This window comes from Thermobia domestica, chromosome 11, assembly GCF_964235325.1.
Source record: "Thermobia domestica chromosome 11, izTheDome1.hap1.1, whole genome shotgun sequence".
NCBI lineage: Eukaryota > Metazoa > Arthropoda > Insecta > Zygentoma > Lepismatidae > Thermobia > Thermobia domestica.
The window spans coordinates 260250685-260270801 of record NC_137464.1 but is presented as its reverse complement, the minus strand read 5'-3'; the positions used below and the strand labels follow the sequence as shown (position 1 = coordinate 260270801).

General features: G+C 38.3%; 1 protein-coding gene across 2 annotated transcripts in view; it reads left to right on the top strand.

The window, feature by feature from the left end:
• The window catches only part of LOC145664990 (uncharacterized), a 111569-nt gene extending 91811 nt beyond the window's left edge, over positions 1-19758 (top strand). For both annotated transcript variants that reach the window (XM_081732167.1, XM_081732166.1), the window contains 3 exons: positions 11748-11900; positions 15666-15767; positions 19080-19758. In XM_081732167.1, the coding sequence (XP_081588293.1) occupies positions 11748-11900; positions 15666-15767; positions 19080-19341 (517 nt within the window). In that variant the 3' untranslated portion in view covers positions 19342-19758. The remainder of the gene's footprint in view (positions 1-11747; positions 11901-15665; positions 15768-19079) is intronic.
• Positions 19759-20117: the final 359 nt, after the last annotated feature.

Sequence of the window (20117 nt, the reverse complement as noted above, 5' to 3'; positions counted from 1 at the left end):
ATCTATTAAAAGTGCAAGAAAGTCCCATGGGAGAATTTATTTACCTCCTTTAGACTCCCTCAAAATTAAAAACATTCACTTCTGACTATTTTAATGTGGGTTAGCCCCGAAAAGCTAACACGAAATCATTGTAGGCTTACAGGAAGTGCGCAATAATTTTGGAGTGTAAACGTGTCCCATATAAATAACTTGGGAAAGATATTTTCAGTTCCCCATAAAACATATCTAAAGTTGGAAATTTTTATTTTTGGTAATTTACTTAGATAACGGTAACAAAAATGTACAAAAGGGTGGGCCGAATTTCAACACTTTTCGAAAATCGATTCGACGAAGCGGTTATAGGGTGTCTTTTAGTGGGCAAAGTGTGCCAGATTTTTTGGTAGAATTTTTAGTCAACGCCTTCATGTGCCGCATCGAGGTTTTATGGAAAATGTATGCAACCCGCACTATTCGGTACAATATTTCACGTTTTTGGCTGTGTAAAACTCATATATTCTCGTATTTTTAGATTCAGCCTTAGGGGCAGCTTGAACTATACCCAATTCACCTTCCCAAAACTCACTTAGTTCTTCGCAGTGCAGTTCTTCACTTACATTGGCCAAATTTCAACGCTTAAAGCAAGAAGGTTGCGTTTTTTATTTGTATGTACAAAAAAATGATTTATTTTTGTTTAGGCTAGAGTAGAGTTTCTTTACTTATTTATTTATGTATTTATTTATCTTTTGCTGTAATACAATTAATTATCAACGTTCTCGATCATTTATTCTTTGTCCAAATAACCCAGAACTCATCACAAAGAGGTGACTGCACTTCGAGTTTCACCCACCTTTAGTTCCGCTCTCCCGCTCTGTCTAATTTTCTGCAATGGCCATACTTGCTTGCGTCCTCACATACTTGCTTTACTTTCCTAGATGGCATAGTATTATTTCCATCAAAATGTTGGTATCCGCTTGCTAGAAACTAAGGCACAGCGTATGAATCCATCACAACCTGCCGGCACACGCACGGATTGAGAAGCTTGCTTCACCACACCCACTATTCACTCTACTGCTTGAGTATGACACGGTAACGTAGTTATTTCTTCTCCGAGCATTGCAGCTGACTGAATATTTTCTTCAATCTCGTCGCCGGAGAGCATCTTGGTGAGAGGAGGTTCTGCGGGGCACAAGGTTATCCACTCCACCATGTTGTAGTAATCGTCCGCGTCAAAATGTATTTTTAAGACTGCGAATTATTGGAAAATACAGAGAATACTATCTGCTTAGGTTCCGTGGGTAGAAAGTGGGCTAGCTGTCCCAACTTCCATAAATGCCGCGGTCCTTCACAGCATAATGGCTTTTGGTAGATAGCAAACCAGACCCGGGGATACAACATGACGATGTATTATGCAAGACACATGAATGCCTCGGAAGGTCTCGCTGTGCTAATGTACAAACGAAGAATGCGAGATGCCTTGTTGAGCCAACGTGACTGGACCACTGAACCGGGTTTATTGTTCGCCAAATTTGAAGAACAGCAACCTGAGTGGATTGCTCTGCAGATTGCTAGTAAATATTGTTGGTCCGCACTGAGTTCTTCAACTTTTGTGAATCCATCCAACCAGTCAAGATTTATTGCCTTTCTACCAAGGACGCTTCTTCGCACTTGTAGATCTTTCTTCGGATGGCTCCCGAAAGTGTTTTTGGACCCGATGTTCCCCCGTCGAGATGTCTTATTAAGAAGCGGTAGTTCATTTCCTTGTAGAAGACAAACGATCCATTAAAGTTCTCGATTTAGTTTTCTTGTCAAACAATCTAGAGCCGCTTTCAATCTTCCTGTGTTGATTGGTGTACCGTCATAGCAGCTGCTACCACCGTTGACAGATGATTTCCGTTTTCATCCAGAAATTCGTATACAGACAGCGGCGATGTCCTCTCCACTACCAGACGTCGGCACGACGTTGCCGAAATATGTTGAACCTGGTTCTTCCACTATTGTTAAGTGTTCTTCTTCGATCTGCCGTCGATACCAATGTTTTCCCTTTTTCGCTTGCGGTAGGGTCTGGTCTTTTCTTTCATTGAAGAAGACTCTTCTAACAGATTTTCCGGCTATGTCGTTACTTTCTTGAACAGCTGCGCTGAATTTACTCTTTTCTCTCCTAATCTTATTTTTATCAATAACAAGGTTTTTGCGCTCTGTTTAAATGTCTCCTGCACCTTGAATTACGGCACTAGCGATTAGTGAAACTGCCCAGAGAAAAAATAACTGCGTTCCCATGCCATACCCAAGCAGTAGAGCGAATGGTGCGTTTGGTGAGGCAATCTTCTCAATCCGTGTGTGAGCAGGCAAGTCGCGACGGATTCATACGCTGTGCCTTGATTTCTAGCAAGCGGATACCAACATTTTGATGGAAATAATACTATGCCATCTAGAAAAGTAAAGCAAGTATGTGAGGACGCAAGCAAGTAAGGCCATGGCAGAAAATTAGACAGAGCGGAACTAAAAGTGGGTGGAACTGGAAGTGCAGTCACCTCTTTGTGATGAGTTCTGAGTTATTTTGGACAAAGAATAAATAATCGAGAATGTTAATAATTAATTGCATTAGAGCAAAAGATAAATAAATACATAAATAAGTAAGTAAATAAACTATGCTCTTAGCCTAAACACAAATAAATCAATTTTTTATACATACAAATAAAAAACAAAACCTTCTTGCCTTAAGCGTTGAAATTTGGCCAATGTAAGCGAAGAACTGCACTGCGAAAACATAAGTGAGCTATGGAAAGGCGTTGACTAAAAATTCCGAAAAAAAAATCTGTCACACTTTGCCCACTAAAAGACACACTTTAACCGCTTCGCCGAATCGATTTTCGAAAAAAGTTGCAATTCGGCCCACCATAATGTATAACCAAACCATACCGAATTTCAAGTTCTTATTCCAATTCCACGTACCTGAAACTGATATTATAGGTTTAAAAAAGTCCCATTTAAATAACATTTGGAATTCCTTCATTCCCCCCTTTAGACTAACTGAAAATTAGAAACATTCACTTTGGGCAATTTTTCTGTGAGTTAGTCCCGAAAAGCTAGAATCATGCCAAATTTCAACTTTTAGGTCAACCAGAAGTACCTGTTATTTTATGTCAGTGAGTTCATGTAGTTTTATATGCGTATAATTAGGATTTTTTGATAAGCTTGTTCGACAGAACTTGATTTAAAACTGTGAATAACCACAGAGGTCTTCATCAAATCGAAAGCTTTTTCACAGTCAATGAACGCAGACGTATGGGTAATTCATACCCCTTTGACCTTTCTATCAGTTTCCTTACTACTTGAATATGACCTCTGTGCTGTATACACTTCTAAATACAGTCTGGTTTCTTGGTTGGGCCAAGTTAGCTTTATATAATGGGAACATGAATTATTTTGCAAAAACTTCGTAAATATCCCAGGAAGAAGATTTGTAAGTCTAGAAGTGGGTAGGTATAATTTTTGCTCCTCCTTGTCCAGCAGTACGATAAGGGCACTGCTCCGTTTCTAGAGAATTCAACCACTTCGTAGTCATTTCGTATAAAACTATGCTAGGATTCTGCCTTCCTAACTTTTCACCAGATTACTATATCTAATGTAACTCGATCTCCTGGCATCGTTTCTTGTTTCGCATTCCTACAGTGTATGAAGCTTATTCTTGCTGCACTTGGTATCTTTATTTCTTCATCTTCGCATTTTTTAAATCGTCGGTTAATTGTTTGTATATAAAATGCTGTTGAATACGTAATTTTTCTGTGGTATATCTTTAAAGTTGTGTCATTTTCTTTTCTTTACCGCTAATATCTGCTTAGGCTCTGCCTTCTTAAAGGAGCAGTTCGAGTTAAAAACAAGTTTGGTGCAATAGAAAGAGAAACAAAAAGTAAGAGACCCGTATTTTTTATATCTTGATAGGCCGTCTTGTTCAGCTTCTACAGGCATTTGTTTTTGATTAATCGTAAATGGTGACGTCATGGGTGGGATACGTGAGAAACTCAATGTGAGTCAGCAACCACTCCTTTGTACGCAGCTGATAAACCTTTAATTGTGCATTGGATTTAATAGATTCTGGTTTGGATTTGTTAGCAGTCTTGCTCTGTATTGAATTCTTGAGGGAAGTTTTTTGTTAGTTGGTTTTCCTATAGCATTAGTATAAAAAAAGAGTAGAGAGAGAGCAGTAATTACGTTTGTTGTGCGAAACAGTGTTTCTTCCAGGCATGTTTTTAGGGTGGCACTGTCTCCCGGAGCTCTGAGAGATTCCCCCGGAGGAGACTAAAATATTACGTCTGTAATAAAATATAATAAATATAATAGTACTGTGTAAAAATAATGTGCCTCTCCGAATACTAAGTGTCCTTTCCCCCCTCCCGGATTTTTTTTCTGAAAGAAACACTAGTGTGAAGTAGAAAACACGTATTAGTACAGCACGTGCTGTATCTGTGAAGTGAAGTAGAAATGCCTAACACCTGCTGTGTTTTCGGTTGTAATTCTTGTGCAATTCAAGCTGAGGACGTAAAGTATCTTTTCTTACGTTTCTAAGTCGTGAGAAATCACCAGATCGATATAAATTATGGCCTAAGAAAATCAATGGGAAAAAAATGTACCAAATAAAATCACTCGTGTTCCAAATATCTTGAAGAGCCTGCCTTCGAGAAGTCAAGTTTACTGAAAGAAAAGTTAATGCCAATGGTGGATCTAGGCTGGGGCCAGGGGCCTAGCCCCCCAGTTTTTGAGTGAAAAAATTGATTTAAGCTATTATTTAGATATTTTTGAAAGTTTTTAGTAAACATGATATACATATCATAGTCTGGATTCCAACTCCCCCCCCCCTGAGTTTTTACCGTCTAGATTCACTTCTGACTAATGCCAGGAGAATTATTTACACTCAAACTGAGAAAGAATGCTGTTCCAAGTATATTATTTAAAGGTTACCAACGTACAAATATCGTACAAGACGCAATTGATGGTTGTAGTCAAGACGTGGCATAAGAGGGTAATAGAGACGATGTCACTCATGATTCTGAAGATACTGCTTTAGAAATAAGCTGTACAATGTGAATCAGGGAGTGAAATATACCGGCTTGTAGAAGGAATCAGTGACCATGGCTGTTCCTCAAGACATTGATCCATCGTTTAATTTCTCTGTATCATGTGACAATGATGATGAAACTGGTGATGAGAGTTGTTCCGCGGACAGCATGAGAATAAAAGAAATTTAACCGGTGAAGTGTTTTTCGTATTCTGGCAAACTTTACAGATGTTATTTCATTTTTGCCTCATATGTTACGCTCCTGTAATACCTTGAAGAACAAAATTATAGGGTCAGCGTTAAAAATTGCAACAAAACGTGAATATGAACATACTTATGTTTGGGAATCGGAACAATGATTAAAGAAAAGGTACTTAGGTGTTGCAGCAATCTCGTCCTCCATCTATTTACATATTGGTTTCGATTTTTTTAACGCTGAACTCATGCCTTATAGGATACGTTTTATAATATTATAAAAACGTTTGTACAGCCCACCATCAGATATCATTTTCTACATGCATATGATATTTGTAAATCTTTGCAATCAGTTCTGAAAAAGGAAACCGCACTTAGAACGTGCCACCGCACCTCTCACAAACGAAATGCTTGGCACTGTGTAGTATGTAAGCCTGCTCTCGCTCCTTGCCCACCTATGATGTCATCACAAAATCTTTCTTCCTCTGTTACTCGCTAACGACTGAACGTATCGCGATCAAACAAACATCATTCCTTTTAGAATTTTCAACTCTACAAATGGAAATACATAGTAAAAAATGCATTTCTAAGTCGAACTGCTCCTTTAAGGATCATGTCTTCAATTCTTTTTCCATGAGGATAATATTGACCTTCCTTATATCTTCTCTAATTCTGTAATTTGTATCCATATTGCTTTGCAAAGTTACATATGTTCTGTTGTAGATGTCGCATTGTCATTATTATGCTTCATTTATCTTCTTCTTTTTTTAAAATCAGACATTATATTTCTTCTCATTCTTCTTCATCGTAATGCTTCCTATTTTCGCATTTGAATCTATCACATTTTTTGGATCAAAAGATCCAGTATATTTCAATCAAAAATTTTCTTGTGCGCCTTATATCTGGAGAACTACATATAGTGTAGCAAAACTCAAACTATCACTTAACTCAGTATGATGTGCTTATTCCGTACAAAATACAAAAACTCGATTTAGGAGCCGTTCAAAAATTTTGTAGACTCTGATCCAGAAACTAATTATTGGCCAAGGTCGCGATCTTTTGATCCATTTTTTGGGATTACTTCTAAAATTATTGTTGAGATCTTCCTTTTACCTTCTGATATGTCAAAATATTCTCTTCGAGTGTTACAAAATAGTTTTTCAGCCCGAGTTGAAATGTGTTACGCTGCTCTTGAAGAATCTTCGTTTCTATGGACGTTCTTGTCGCTCTACGATTTTTGTTTTTCAGATGCAGTTTAGATCTTACTATTTGATAGGCACTTCCTTCGTTGAACCATCAGTCTTCAATTGTATATCTTCTGTTTAACATGATCTAGTTAATTTCACTTGTTGTTCCACTTGTGTGCTGCCACGTCATTAATTTGTGTAGCTTTTTCTAGAAGAAGGAATTCGTAATACGGTACAGTACATCTACTCGGCTTCTGCAAATTGTACCAAAAAGTTTGCACGTTTGTCTCGTTCACTATATCCTAAATTTCTTGATGCTATTTTGTTTGTTTCTTTTTGTCCTATTCTGGCGTTAAAATCTCCATTGATAGTCTTTACGTAATTATTTGTTTTCTATTTTTAAACTCTAATCTCAGCGTAAAATCCTTTCCCTCTCTCTTGTGAATAGCGTGTTGTGGAAGCCTGCAAATGATATCTGATATCTGAAGGGGAGGACAAAAGAATCACTCAAAGATCTGACATCTAACACCCTACCCGTACCTCTCAGTGGTGTAAACTGGAAATTTCCTTTCCATAGTGAAACTTTAAGGTTGTACTAATGTAAAGTACGAGTGGCTATTGTCATCATGTGTTTGGCAAGCCCAGTGATTTATGGCCAAACACATAGAAATTTCTTTCACCAGTATAATCTAGTCTAATCTAATCTAATATAAATAAACTAAACAGTTTGTTTGTTTGTCTGTCTGTCGATGTGCGGCCAAGGGACCAGATGAGTGGACCGAGAATTACCAAATTATGGTCACGGGTACCTTGGTTCAGGCCCCAGACCAAGATGAAGCGCTTTTTCCAAATTCGAACCAGGAGGGTCTCAGGGTTGAGTTCAGTTGATTTTGAGTTTAACGTCACTTTCAGCAGAGAGGCTATATGAGACTTGGACCTACTGATTAAAGTGGAATCCAAACCACATGAGCTCCCGCCGGGAATCGAACCCGGATCTCTCACGCCAAAGGCGCGCAAGCTAACCGCTTAGCTACGAAGGAGCACGGGGGTCTCAGGGGGGCATTTACCGGGATATATAAAAGTAGTAGAAAATGACCGATATTAGTGTCGAATTCATAGTTTTCGCGGTCGCTGAGATCAACGGTGAAACTCCGTTCGCGTCAATTTCCAAATTCACCCCATTTCGCTGCGGGCCGGGGGTCACCGGGGGAAGGGGGATACGAGACATGTAAAAAAATCCAAAATGACCGAAATTAGTGTCAAATCCATAGTTTTTGGGGTCGCTGAGCTCACTTGTGAAACTCGAGATATGTTTACTTTGAAATTTAGTCCCCACCAGATAAGGAACGGGGGCCATAATAGAGGAGTCATCGAGACATGTAAAAAAAAAAATCCAAAATGACCGATAATAGTGTCAAGTCCATAGTTTTCACGGTCGCTGAGATGAATGTTAATACCCCTACAGGCGTTGACTTCCAAATACAGCCCCCATCGACTGGAGGCCAGAGGCGTTGTTTTTTCAAAATTCGAACCAGGGGGTCTCAGGGAGCGTCTTCCGGGATATGTAAAAGTAGTAGAAAATAACCGATGTATTTTTCGTTGTTCAGTTTGTTTACATAGATATTTTATCTGACCCATGCGAAGAATAGGTATTTTTAGCTAAACAGCGTGACAAACATCTTGGCATTTGAAGACGGCGCTCCAAATTCCCTTTAAATGCTGCTAGCAAATGAGAGGCTAGCGGTATTGCCAGGTTTAGTTTATACACATCCCCGTCTATCCCCTGTCACCTAATCGGACTGTAGTTTGTCTGCTTAGCCATAGCCACACCCCTTTACCACTTGGCAACGTCGGGCCAGAAATTGCGTTTTATTCGTTTAGCTGAAATGCCAAGATGTTGGTCACAGGCTTTAGTATAATATAAAGAGCCAAAGTCCGTCATTCTCGAGAAGTCGAATTGTGGTTAGACATCGATACATCAACATGCAGAATCATGGACGCGCTGCTATTTAAAACAGACCATTGCTACATATAACGCAAAATCTCAGGAAAATAAAAACTTGATTTGGAAGAGGGCTACAGGGACCTCATCGAATTAAGCGAAATAAGACAGAAAAGAGATAAACTGGTCGTCCACGTATTCTATTACGGAGAAACAGGTTGTGGCCAGATTGGAGTGTTGTGTTTCAAGTAAACGAAAGGCTAAAGAACAATGTCTTGGAAGTAGGTAGTTTATCTAGAGTACGTTTGTTTTATCTTGGCACGCTTTCCGCCTAAAGGATGGATCTGTCTGTAACGCGTTCTTGTCACACCACGGTTAAGTTGTGAGTTACAATACGTTAGGAAATACAGCAAAACATAACACCATGCACAAATCACTGTAACACACTTGTTCGCGGATGGCAACTAAGTACTTCAAATACCCGCGTAATAGCAATAACCTTATTTGATGGGCTGGCTGATAACTAACGTCACCTACACGACAAAAGCACCGAGACGTCTATTGAATTAAAACGTTCACGTGAAAGCTAGCAGAAAATCTTTAAAAGCCAACCAAGTGCACTGGCGAGAACTGTGCCAAGATAAAACAAACGTACTCTAGTCGAATAGCATACTAGTCTTTCCCAAATGGTGGACCGCGGACCCCAGAGAATCCGTGGAATTGTTTACCTCTCATAATTTATATAATGCCAGATATAAATAATGCCATAGATACCCCTATGTAAAATATGTACTGTGTATTTATAATATATTATTTTAATAGACCAATGTGTAAATAATCTAAATGTGTCGTGTTCTTACCTATGCGATGCGTATCTGCCTACGTTAATGAAAGTCCAACCTGCTAAGCACGGATTCGCCCATTAAGAAGCCATTAACCACAGTGCACAAAATGAAATGAAATATCTGAAGTCAGTGTGCCATCTCGTGACGCGCAAATATACAAGTTTCGGTGAGTTAAGGCAGGCACGTAGCCAAGGGGTGGGTCCGGGGTGTCCGGACCCCCCCTTCGGATCCAGAAATGAAAAAATATTAAGGAAAGATGAAACAAAAAGAAACGAGAAAAAGATGAATCAGCGTCAAAAATAAAAGCTACAGCAAGTGTTTTATTAGTCTTTCTTATGAACAGCTTTGTGTGGAGGAAACGGTTGCCAAGTTGAAAATACGTATTATTGTAACGGAGCATTCCGAATTCCATCTAACGCCATGCTAATTCTATAGACTACAAATGACGATCGATAAACCAGTTCGATCAGATAGACTCTCAGGTAGAACTTATGAAATGCCCAGAATCACCAATAATATGAACCATTTTGAATTTCGCGGCAACACTAATCCATTTTATAGGATGTCTTTACTCCCGAAAGAGATCTCGTTGCTATCCTTGACGGTATTAAACGAAGAAAAGAAAAAGAAGAAGAAAGAAGACAAGTAGAACCGAGTTCGAATGACTTCGGAAGGTTATATCTTTTTCAATACTTCTTTATATTCTTTTACTCAAGATTTCTTCATAGTCTTTTTATTAAAATACTAACATATCTTCATTTTATTGGTCTAACAAACCAATATGGATATGTTGCCAGTAAAATAGTTTAGATTAGATTGATCGATCCTCTGGAGTGTAACCACAGTATTTCATGTCACGCCCCCGTCCCCCCCATTACGAAATCATGGCTAAACGAACGAATATATGTTCCCAGTAAAATAGTTTAGAATCATCGAGACCCTGGTGTGTTAACCACAGTATTTCGTCACGGACCCCTCCTATTGCGAAATCCTGGCTACGTGCCTGGTTAAGGGATCTACATTTTTGTGAAATTTACGTTAGTAATGTTATGTTACTTTCGAACACAAATGTACAAGCAACGAAAACATAAGGCATATTACCTACGACGTCTTTATTAATACAAATACAGAATCCAATATGTGATGTGTTTTATACCATCCTCGTTTACGTGTACACCCACCGTCGCTGACGCACCACCTCCTTACAGACACATTGCCTTCCTACCGCTCGGGTCCCCCTGCTGCGCCTCTGCTCTGTTGTGGTTAGATAGTATTTGTGCTTTTTAGTTAGTGGTCACCTAGTACAAATTGACTAGTGGTTTTTGGACAATAGTTCTTATCGTGTACGTACACTGAAGCCCTTCTAAAGCGGATCTGCAAAGAGGAATGCAAGTCCACCCCCAACAATGATTGTTTTAGATACAGAGAGCCTATTTAGAGGAAACTAAATATATATGCAATGAATTTATGTGGATCTGCAAAATAAATTTGCGCCAAGGTTTGTAGTTTAATTGTTGTTAATACGTATTGCTACCTACCTCTCAGCTACTACTGCTACACAGATACCTAAATTTAAAGGTGTGGAGTCCGTACCTTGCTTTAAGATTTTTTTTTTTTTTTTTTTTAAAAAGTGTCTTAGTTATGATTTAACTTGTCATTGGGGAAAGTTTGAATATTCACCTCTTGAAGTTTATTTAATTACCGTGACTATTGCCGCTCCTTACAATTAATTACATTGGAAAGATAGGGGGTACATGCTTCATACAATCTTCTGTGGCCTATACGTTACAAGAGTTGCACTACATTTAAACACCAGTTCAAATACACCAGGGGCGTCATTTAGGGGGGGCAGGAGGGGGCAATTGCCCCCCCCCCCAAGAGTTTGAAGAATACATATACTTTAATAGATTGCCTACTAATATACTAGTACAAAACGTGAAAGTCTTATGTCGGTGGTGCTCTTGCCCCCCCCAAGCAAAGTCTGAAATGACGCCCCTGAAATACACGTGCTTCATACAATCTTCTGTGGCCTATAGGTAACAAGAGTTGCGCTACATTTAAACACCAGCTCAAATACATGTGCTTCATACAATCTTTTGAGGCCTGTAGGTAACAAGAGTTGCACTACATTTAAACACTAGTTCAAATACACGTGCTTTATACAATCTTTTGTGGCCTATAGGTACAAGAGTTGCGCTACATTTAAACACCAGCTCAAATACATGTGCTTCATACAATCTTTTGAGGCCTGTAGGTAACAAGAGTTGCACTACATTTAAACACTAGTTCAAATACACGTGCTTTATACAATCTTTTGTGGCCTATAGGTAACAAGAGTTGCGCTACATTTAAACACCAGTTCAAATACAATGTTATAGTTTTGTTATTAAATTACTCCTTTTGGTTAGGTATAGCTTAGCTCACGAATCTCTGCCGCGGTTGACGGCAACAGAGAATTAGAATCGCGGCAGAGATTCGTGAGCTAAGCTCTATATTCTCTTTGTTTGAAGTCACATTATATTTACTTTCGTTATTTTGTTTAGGAATGTGAATTGCATCTCATGTGACAGAGACGCTATAATGAAAATGCAGGAGGCAGCTCCTGGAATTCCATCTCCAGCAATGCTTCCACCTAAACAGACCGTCAGACCTTACCTTACTTATGAACTGGACCTCATCAGGACCAAAAAGAAGAAGTGAGTATAACACTCTTGTATTTTATCTTATATTATTCTTGAACCTTAGATTACGAAGTTCCTTCTTGCGTACATGGCTAGCTTACGCACCTTCGGCGCAGGAGACAGGTTTTGATTCCCAGTGGGACCTTATGTGGTTTGGATCCCACGTTAAGTTATAGGTGCACATTTCATGTATAGTCGGTGCTGAGCGGGACACTAAAATCGAAAATCAACCAATTAATCTGCATTGCGAAGTGTTTGTAAATGCTATTTTCGGAGAGAGAAAAAGGGGGTATGACAAGGGCGCCCATGTTGTGGTTTCCAGGGGAGGTGGGGCAAGTATAAGCGACATTTCAAATGTAGTCTCAAATTTTGCTGTAACTATTCTAAAAAGTCTATTGGGTTTTCGATCTTCCGAAGTATAATTTCCCCTAGAGGGGGTAAACGCCCCATCTTGCCCCCCTGATGAGCGCCCTTGGATATGGATTAGGGGCGTCCAGGTTGTAACAGAGCAAATAATGTCTTTAGCATTTGATAAGTGATGATTTTTCAGTAATTCTGTCGCGTATGTGCAAAAATTCTGAGCATATCTAAATTTTGTATTTTACGGGGAACACACTCCTGTTTATTTAAAAAAATACAACACCAGCAACGAAAAAGTCGAATGCATCAAAATTGTGAGGCAGGTTAATTTCAGCGTGACGGCGCACATCTAGGCTCGTTTCTGTGCAGGGAGTAATGCCACGAGAGGGCGCTTTGAATACGTCTGTGAAGTTGTCCCGCCCACCTAACGAATTTTTCTTTTTTATCTACATCGTTAGTTTATCGTTAGTTTACGTTAGTTTTGCTAAAACTATCGTTAGTTTTGCAAAAATAACGATTTTATTCGAGAAATAAATGGGCAGGCCAACTTCACGGTTCCCCGCCCACAAACGAATTTCAAAAGTTTTTCATATCACATCGTTAGTTTATCGTTAGTTTACGTTAGTTTTGCTAAAACTATCGTTAGTTTCGCAAAAATAACGATTTTATTCGAGAAATAAAGTTTCCCGCCAACTGTGAATTACCCCACCCATATTGAATTATAATAAAATTCCAACTCATATCGTTAGTTTATCGTTAGTTTACGTTAGTTTTGCTAAAACTATCGTTAGTTTCGCAAAAATGACGATTTTATTCAATTAATAAAGTTTCCCGCCAACTGTGAATTAGCCCACTCATATTGAATTCTCATAAAATTCCAACTCACATCGTTAGTTTATCGTTAGTTTACGTTAGTTTTGCTAAAATTATCGTTAGTTTCGCAAAAATAACGATTTTATTCGAGAAATAAATGGGCAGGCCAACTTCACGGTTTCCCGCCCACAAACGAATTTAAAAAGTTTTTCATATCACATCGTTAGTTTATCGTTAGTTTACGTTAGTTTTGCTAAAACTATCGTCAGTTTCGCAAAAATAACGATTTTATTCGAGAAATAAAGTTTCCCGCCAACTGTGAATTAGCCCGCCAATATTGAATTCTCATAAAATTCCAACTCACATCGTTAGTTTATCGTTAGTTTACGTTAGTTTTACTAAAACTATCGTTAGTTTCGCAAAAATAACGATTTTATTCAATTAATAAAGTTTCCCGCCAACTGCGAATTACCCCGCCCATATTGAATTCTCATAAAATTCCAACTCACATCGCTAGTTTATCGTTAGTTTATGTTAGTTTTGCTAAAACTATCGTTAGTTTCGCAAAAATAACGATTTTATTCGAGAAATAAAGTTTCCCGCCAACTGTGAATTAGCCCGCCCATATTGAATTCTCATAAAATTCCAACTCATATCGTTAGTTTATCGTTAGTTTACGTTAGTTTTACTAAAACTATCGTTAGTTTCGCAAAAATAACGATTTTATTTAAGAAATAAGGTTTCCCGCCAACTGTGAATTACCCCGCCCATATTGAATTCTCATAAAATTCCAACTCACATCGTTAGTTTATCGTTAGTTTACGTTATTTTTGCTAAAACTATCGTTAGTTTCGCAAAATAACGATTTTATTCGAGAAATAAAATTTCCCGCCAACTGTGAATTAGCCCGCCCATATTGAATTCTCATAAAATTCCAACTCATATCGTTAGTTTATCGTTAGTATACGTTAATTTTGCTAAAACTATCGTTAGTTTTGCAAAAATAACGATTTTATTCGAGAAATAAATGGGCAGGCCTATTTCACGGTTCCCGACCCACAAACGAATTTCAAAACTTTTTTCTATCACATTGTTAGTTTATCGTTAGTTTACGTTAGTTTTGCTAAAACTATCGTTAATTTCGCAAAAATAACGATTTTATTCGAGAAATAAAGTTTCTTGCCAACTGTGAATTAGCCAATCCATATTGAATTCCCTTAAACTTAATAATCATATCGTTAGTTTAACGTTAGTTTACGTTAGTTTTGCTAAAATTAACGTTTGTTTTAGAAAAATAACAATTTTATTCGACAAATAAAAGTTCCCGCCAAATGTAAACCCTAACAGCACATTTGCATAACAGGCATACGTAAGAAGTATATAAGGCACATGCTGGACACATTCTCATGTACTGTACCTGAGGGAACATGATAGGCGTATGCCTGCTATGTAATTGTGTTTACATTTGGCGGGAGCTTTTTTCTCGAATAAAATCGTTATTTTTGCGAAACTAACGATAGTTTTAGCAAAACTAACGTAAAACTAACGATATGAGTTGGAATTTTATGGGAATTCAATATGGGCGGGCTAATTCATAGTTGGCGGGAAACTTTATTTCTCGAATAAAATCGTTATTTTTGCAAAACTAACGATAGTTTCAGTAAAACTAACGTAAACTAACGATAAACTAACGATGTGAGTTGGAATTTTATGAGAATTCAATATGGGCTGGCTAATTCACAGTTGGCGGGAAACTTTATTTCTCGAATAAAATCGTTATTTTTGCGAAACTAACGATAGTTTCAGTAAAACTAACGTAAACTAACGATAAACTAACGATGTGATATGAAAAACTTTTGAAATTCGTTTGTGGGCGAGTAACCGTGAAGTTGGTCTGCCCATTTATTTCTCGAATATAATCGTTATTTTTGCAAAACTAAAGATAATTTTAGCAAAATTAACGTAAACTAACAATAAACTAACGATGTAGATAAGAAAAAGAAAAATTCGTTAGGTGGGCGGGACAACTTCACAGACGTGCTTTGAATAGCACTTGGATATTCCTGCTGATTGGCCTTGCATGATTCATGCTCGACAATGCATGCTGAGAGATTACGCTCACTGCGAACGCGCATTGTGCTACGAAAGTAGGAAAGGTTGAACCGGGACTCTACCGAAAGCAGGCCAGCGATGGTGTTCAAGTGCCCATCATCGCCTGAAGCATTTATGGCTTTGGTTGTATCATGCAAGCCAACTCACGTAGAATAGTATGCAGGTGATTCTCAGGAATACATATAACCAGGGGTAAAAGTGCAGGGGAAGGCCGTCCCCCACTTCGAAAAAAAAAATATGTACGGCATCCTCCCAAGTCCTAAAAAATTACAATGGGCAAAGATGCCGCTACCTACCGTCCCTCCACCTTTTCAGATCCACTTGTATCCCTGCATGTAACCTGTTTGATTCAAGGATCTGATTTGGCTCGTGCATACTTCATTCGATACTGATTTATCAAGATTTGAAATAGTTTTCACTTCTGAAATTATTAACATTTCTGTGCAATCATGTATAAATTTTCATTTAGCTAATGATTTTGTTTTTACTCAACAGGCTTCCCATTCCTCGAGAACCACATGCTTTTGAGCGGGAGATGGCGTCCAAAGACCTTCCAATGAGAAAAGGAAAAGACTTGGAATCGGGTGATACTGGCCCGTAAGTTGTCTCTCCTTTCAATATTACGTTTAAATGTTAACTTTGTTTTTTATTATTTTGTTTTAAGAAAACCTAGCATTAAGGTATCTTTAAAACGTCTACATCCGTTTTGGAAATGCAATGGTAATTGTACTAATAAAAAAAATGTTATAAGCATTATTTGTGTATCGCTTCAGGTTCAAAAGTTCTACTAATCCAAACTCCGGGTTGCACTGTATATTGGACACCCTATATAACACCGTGAAAGAGATTCATTCGTCAATGGCCAGGCCACTCTAATGTTAATAAAAACGTGAAATTTACACAGAGTACCACCTTTCTCACGAACGTAAGGATAAGGAAGATTTTTTAAAAATACGTATCCTAAGGGGGATTTAAAGCTCCCGAATTCCTCGAGACCGCGGTGACTTAGTGGTAGAGTTTTCACCTCTGGAGCATGGTGTCCTTGGTTTGATCTCAGCTCGCACCAAGTGAACTTTGTGATGGACCGTGTGCGTGGGTTTGCTCGGGGTTCTTCCGTTTCCTCCCACTATCTTCATTCCACCATTTTCCACCGTCTCCTTTAGCCTAGCCGGCATAACCATGGGACGTAAAACTCAAATATTTCTGCCGAATTCCTAAGGTTACGGATAAGTAACTGTGCATAAAGTTCTCACTAAAATAACAATATGTTTTACAGCGTTGCGAAGATTCAATATTTAAAAGAAGGACAATTACTATAGTATTCAAATTTCCAACTATTTATTACGAAATTTTTTAATGTGTGATCTGCTTAAATTGGAGGCGTGGGTCTTGGTTTAATTTCTTCATTAAAGGAAGAAGTGAATACAGCTTTCAGTGGTTTCGATAATTCTGCTTCTAAACTGGGAAAGGGAGCAATTTTTTTTTCAATATTCAAGTTTCCAGTTTTTATATTCATTAATCAACCTTATTCTTCTTGGCATCCGGACACAAGTCTACAACACCCTGTGTCATCTCGCATCGTGTCTCAATGATTGGTATCAGTCGGATTGCGGGTGCGCCGTTCCCTGCGCATGCTATCGTTAACATCAGTGTATAAATAACAACGTGTGGAGTGGTATCTGATTTGAGCTGCACGGAATTCTCAGTAATTTGAACGGATCGTGTTGAGTAATGAGTCTTGATTCTACATTTTGACAGATGACTATTGTGTTTATGTTTGTGGTGGCACTGGAGGGAGAGGTCATATCGAGCCATTATTATAAAATGGCACAACGACGTTACTCCTATCAACATGGAATGGGGAGCCATCGTGTATGACTTTTGGTCACCTCTTGCAATAAATTACAGTACCTTACGGCGCAGCGATATACACGTGAAATTCTGTGTGCGTATGTATTATCCTTCTGCAAGAGCACACTGGTACAATCTTTCTACAACACAACTTCGGCTACACATGGCACATGTGTCTATGGATTCATGTTGAGGTTCTTTCCTGGCCAGTAGGGTCACCTGACCTCTCCTCAATTGAACACACTTGGGACCAGCTCGGACGCGAACTCCGCGCCCTGCCGTTCTACAAGACCTCAAGCTGCAGTTATAGCAGCTATGGACTAACTTGCCAGGCATGATAGGACTCACTTGCAAGCCACATGAACGCATGTATCCGTCCAAGAGGGAAGTTTTACAACTTACCGATATGCAACACGCATTACGCACGTACAAAGAAACCCTTGTCAGATTGATTTGACATTGTTAGCATTACAATGAAGTCGCATTCATGGCTTTGCAGTCCGTGAAGTTTTATTTCATACCCCACCAATTTCATCTGTTTTTTTTTTTCGGTGAATGTATTAGAATGCTATGTAATATGCTTATGGCCAATTCCTTTCGACAATGAGATCTAGGAAACCACGAGCTCTAGAAACGTGCAGTTTTCGCTACTCATTCCATATTTTGTGTAGATTTGCCTGTTCTCATTGAAATTAAAAGAAAAAAATGCCGCCATATTTCTATTCAAAATGTTAGGGGTCGTTTTGAGCTATTAACATTATCTCTAAGTGTTGTTAAGATTGATATCTTTGTGTTAGGCAATCATAGGAAAACTACGTTTGGCCGTCTTGCTTAAATCTGAATGACAAAACTCATTGCATGCTGATAACTTTAAAGGTATGTAGAGCGTTATGACGCGTTCTCGGATGTAGATTTAAAACAAAAAATATTTGTATTCTGACACATGGTAAAAACAAAAGCCAAGCTCCAGCAAACAACATCCACCCGGAGCTTTCTTCCTTCCCATTACCCAAGCCTTATCGTGGCTATAGGGTTTAAACCTTAAAGAGTGATCAACCGGGCTATATAGCAACAAAGAAAGAGCTGTTCGGATCGAGTAAATGAGCTGAAATTATCACCAAGACTAGTTTTCACCTAATTATAGTACGGAATTTATAACGTCCTTGGCTTCCCGCGAAAAGTTGTAGTGACGTTTATGGGGAGTGACCAGCTTGGTTATTCGTGGCTCGCTGAGCGCAGTAGACGGTTGGTGCTGATTGGCTATCCTCTTACCACATCCCCAGTGACGACTAGGGCCAAGCGCGGGAACCCAACGACGTTATACCTTCTGGACTATAGTAATTCAAAATCTATTGAACGTTTTTGTACCGTGTGAATTACCAAACAACTCGTCTAGATGAGCAGTTGACGAATATATAAGGAACGTACTGGTCTGACAATGTATATAGGGGAAATCGTGGAAAATATAAAAATTAAGATACGTAAACCGAATGTGTCACATCTAGCCATAACAATAAGTCACATTAGTTATGATACCAAATGACTTACTGTTGACGAGATATTATGGATATGCTTTTCTTAGCGTTATAGATCCACTAATATAGGATATTTATAGTAAAAGAATCATTTGTTTTGATTTTATTACCTTGATATAGAATACAATTCGGTAGTGCATTTTACATTCTTAAGCTACTAGTCATGCAAAGCATTTTGATATATACAACATATAGGTCAAGTTGTTCTATATTTTCAATCCTGAAGGGGTGGGATCACTTTTAGGCAAGGAATTGAAACCTGTTTTGGAATTTACTCGACAAACACTTTCAGAAAATACATAGATTGTTCCTTGATTCAAGGTTCAAGTTTGGAATCATTCCGGGTCAGTTGCTTCTCTAAGCGCAAAAACATATTTCAACGCCATACAGTGATGAGTTGAAAAGAACTGTCTAAAGATATATGTGTGCTTACTATGTAGAATTTATCCACCATCCTTCTTTATTCATTATACTTTATTTCTAAGAAAATGAATATAGTATAACATTTAAATCGTCATTTCAGGCCTATTCACTTGTGCAACCGTTATTGCGGAGGAAGCCATACAGTGACCACTGCCCAGCAGCGAGTGGCAAGAGCTGGGCATTTTTTCAACCAGTTTGGACCCGACTGCGTATCAACACCTGAAGGATTCGTACAAGGTTCAGATGGTAATATGTACAAAGCTCGAGTACCTGTCATGCGGCCGGAAACTGCTCGACCATTGGGCGGGAAACCGACTGCACCAGAAGAGCCCAAACGACCCAACACTGCAACTAGTGCATAAATAATGTAACTAAATAATGCATTTTACTATATATAGTGACTTGATGGAATAATATATTTTTTTTTTAAATGTCAGTTTAGCTATTTCTATTTGTAACGCATTCTTAAATGGCGTAATATAAAATCTCGATGTATATATTTTCCCGTGACATCTAGATTTTGACCTCAGAGTGTATTATGCTCATAATTTGTAAACATGTAATTTGTTAAAGCCATATTTGTAATTACATTAAAGTTAGATGCGTCATATTAATCTAGTGTTAGCCTGAGTATATTGTAAAAGCTGCGTAAAATTTTTCTACAGATGGAAAAATGTTTATTGTTTTATAACATTATTTATACTTTTATAAAGTACTTTATTGTAAGAGATTAACTCCTAAAGAATATAAATTAATTATTTGTAATCAAATATTTTATCTTTATTGGGTTCAATCTGTAGTATCAGTGCAGCCTTGTTGAAAGGAATTTTTCTTCTCTCCATCTTATCTATTTGTTTTCTTTATCTAAAAGCAATTAAAGTAAATCCCTGACTATCCGCGAGTGCCACAATTTTTTTTATACCCCTGCTGTAGTTGCACTCAATTATTTTTCATAACTGATACTCCACATGCAAATAAGTACTGTATGTTCCAAAACATAAAAATAAATTGCATTGTAAAACTCAGTATTTCCAACAATAGTGCACCTTTCGAACTGTAACTCTACTAAGGAATAAAGATCGCTATATTTGCTGGCTGAGCTTCTCCAGGTAAAGGACCGACTCGCAAGAGCGCAGAT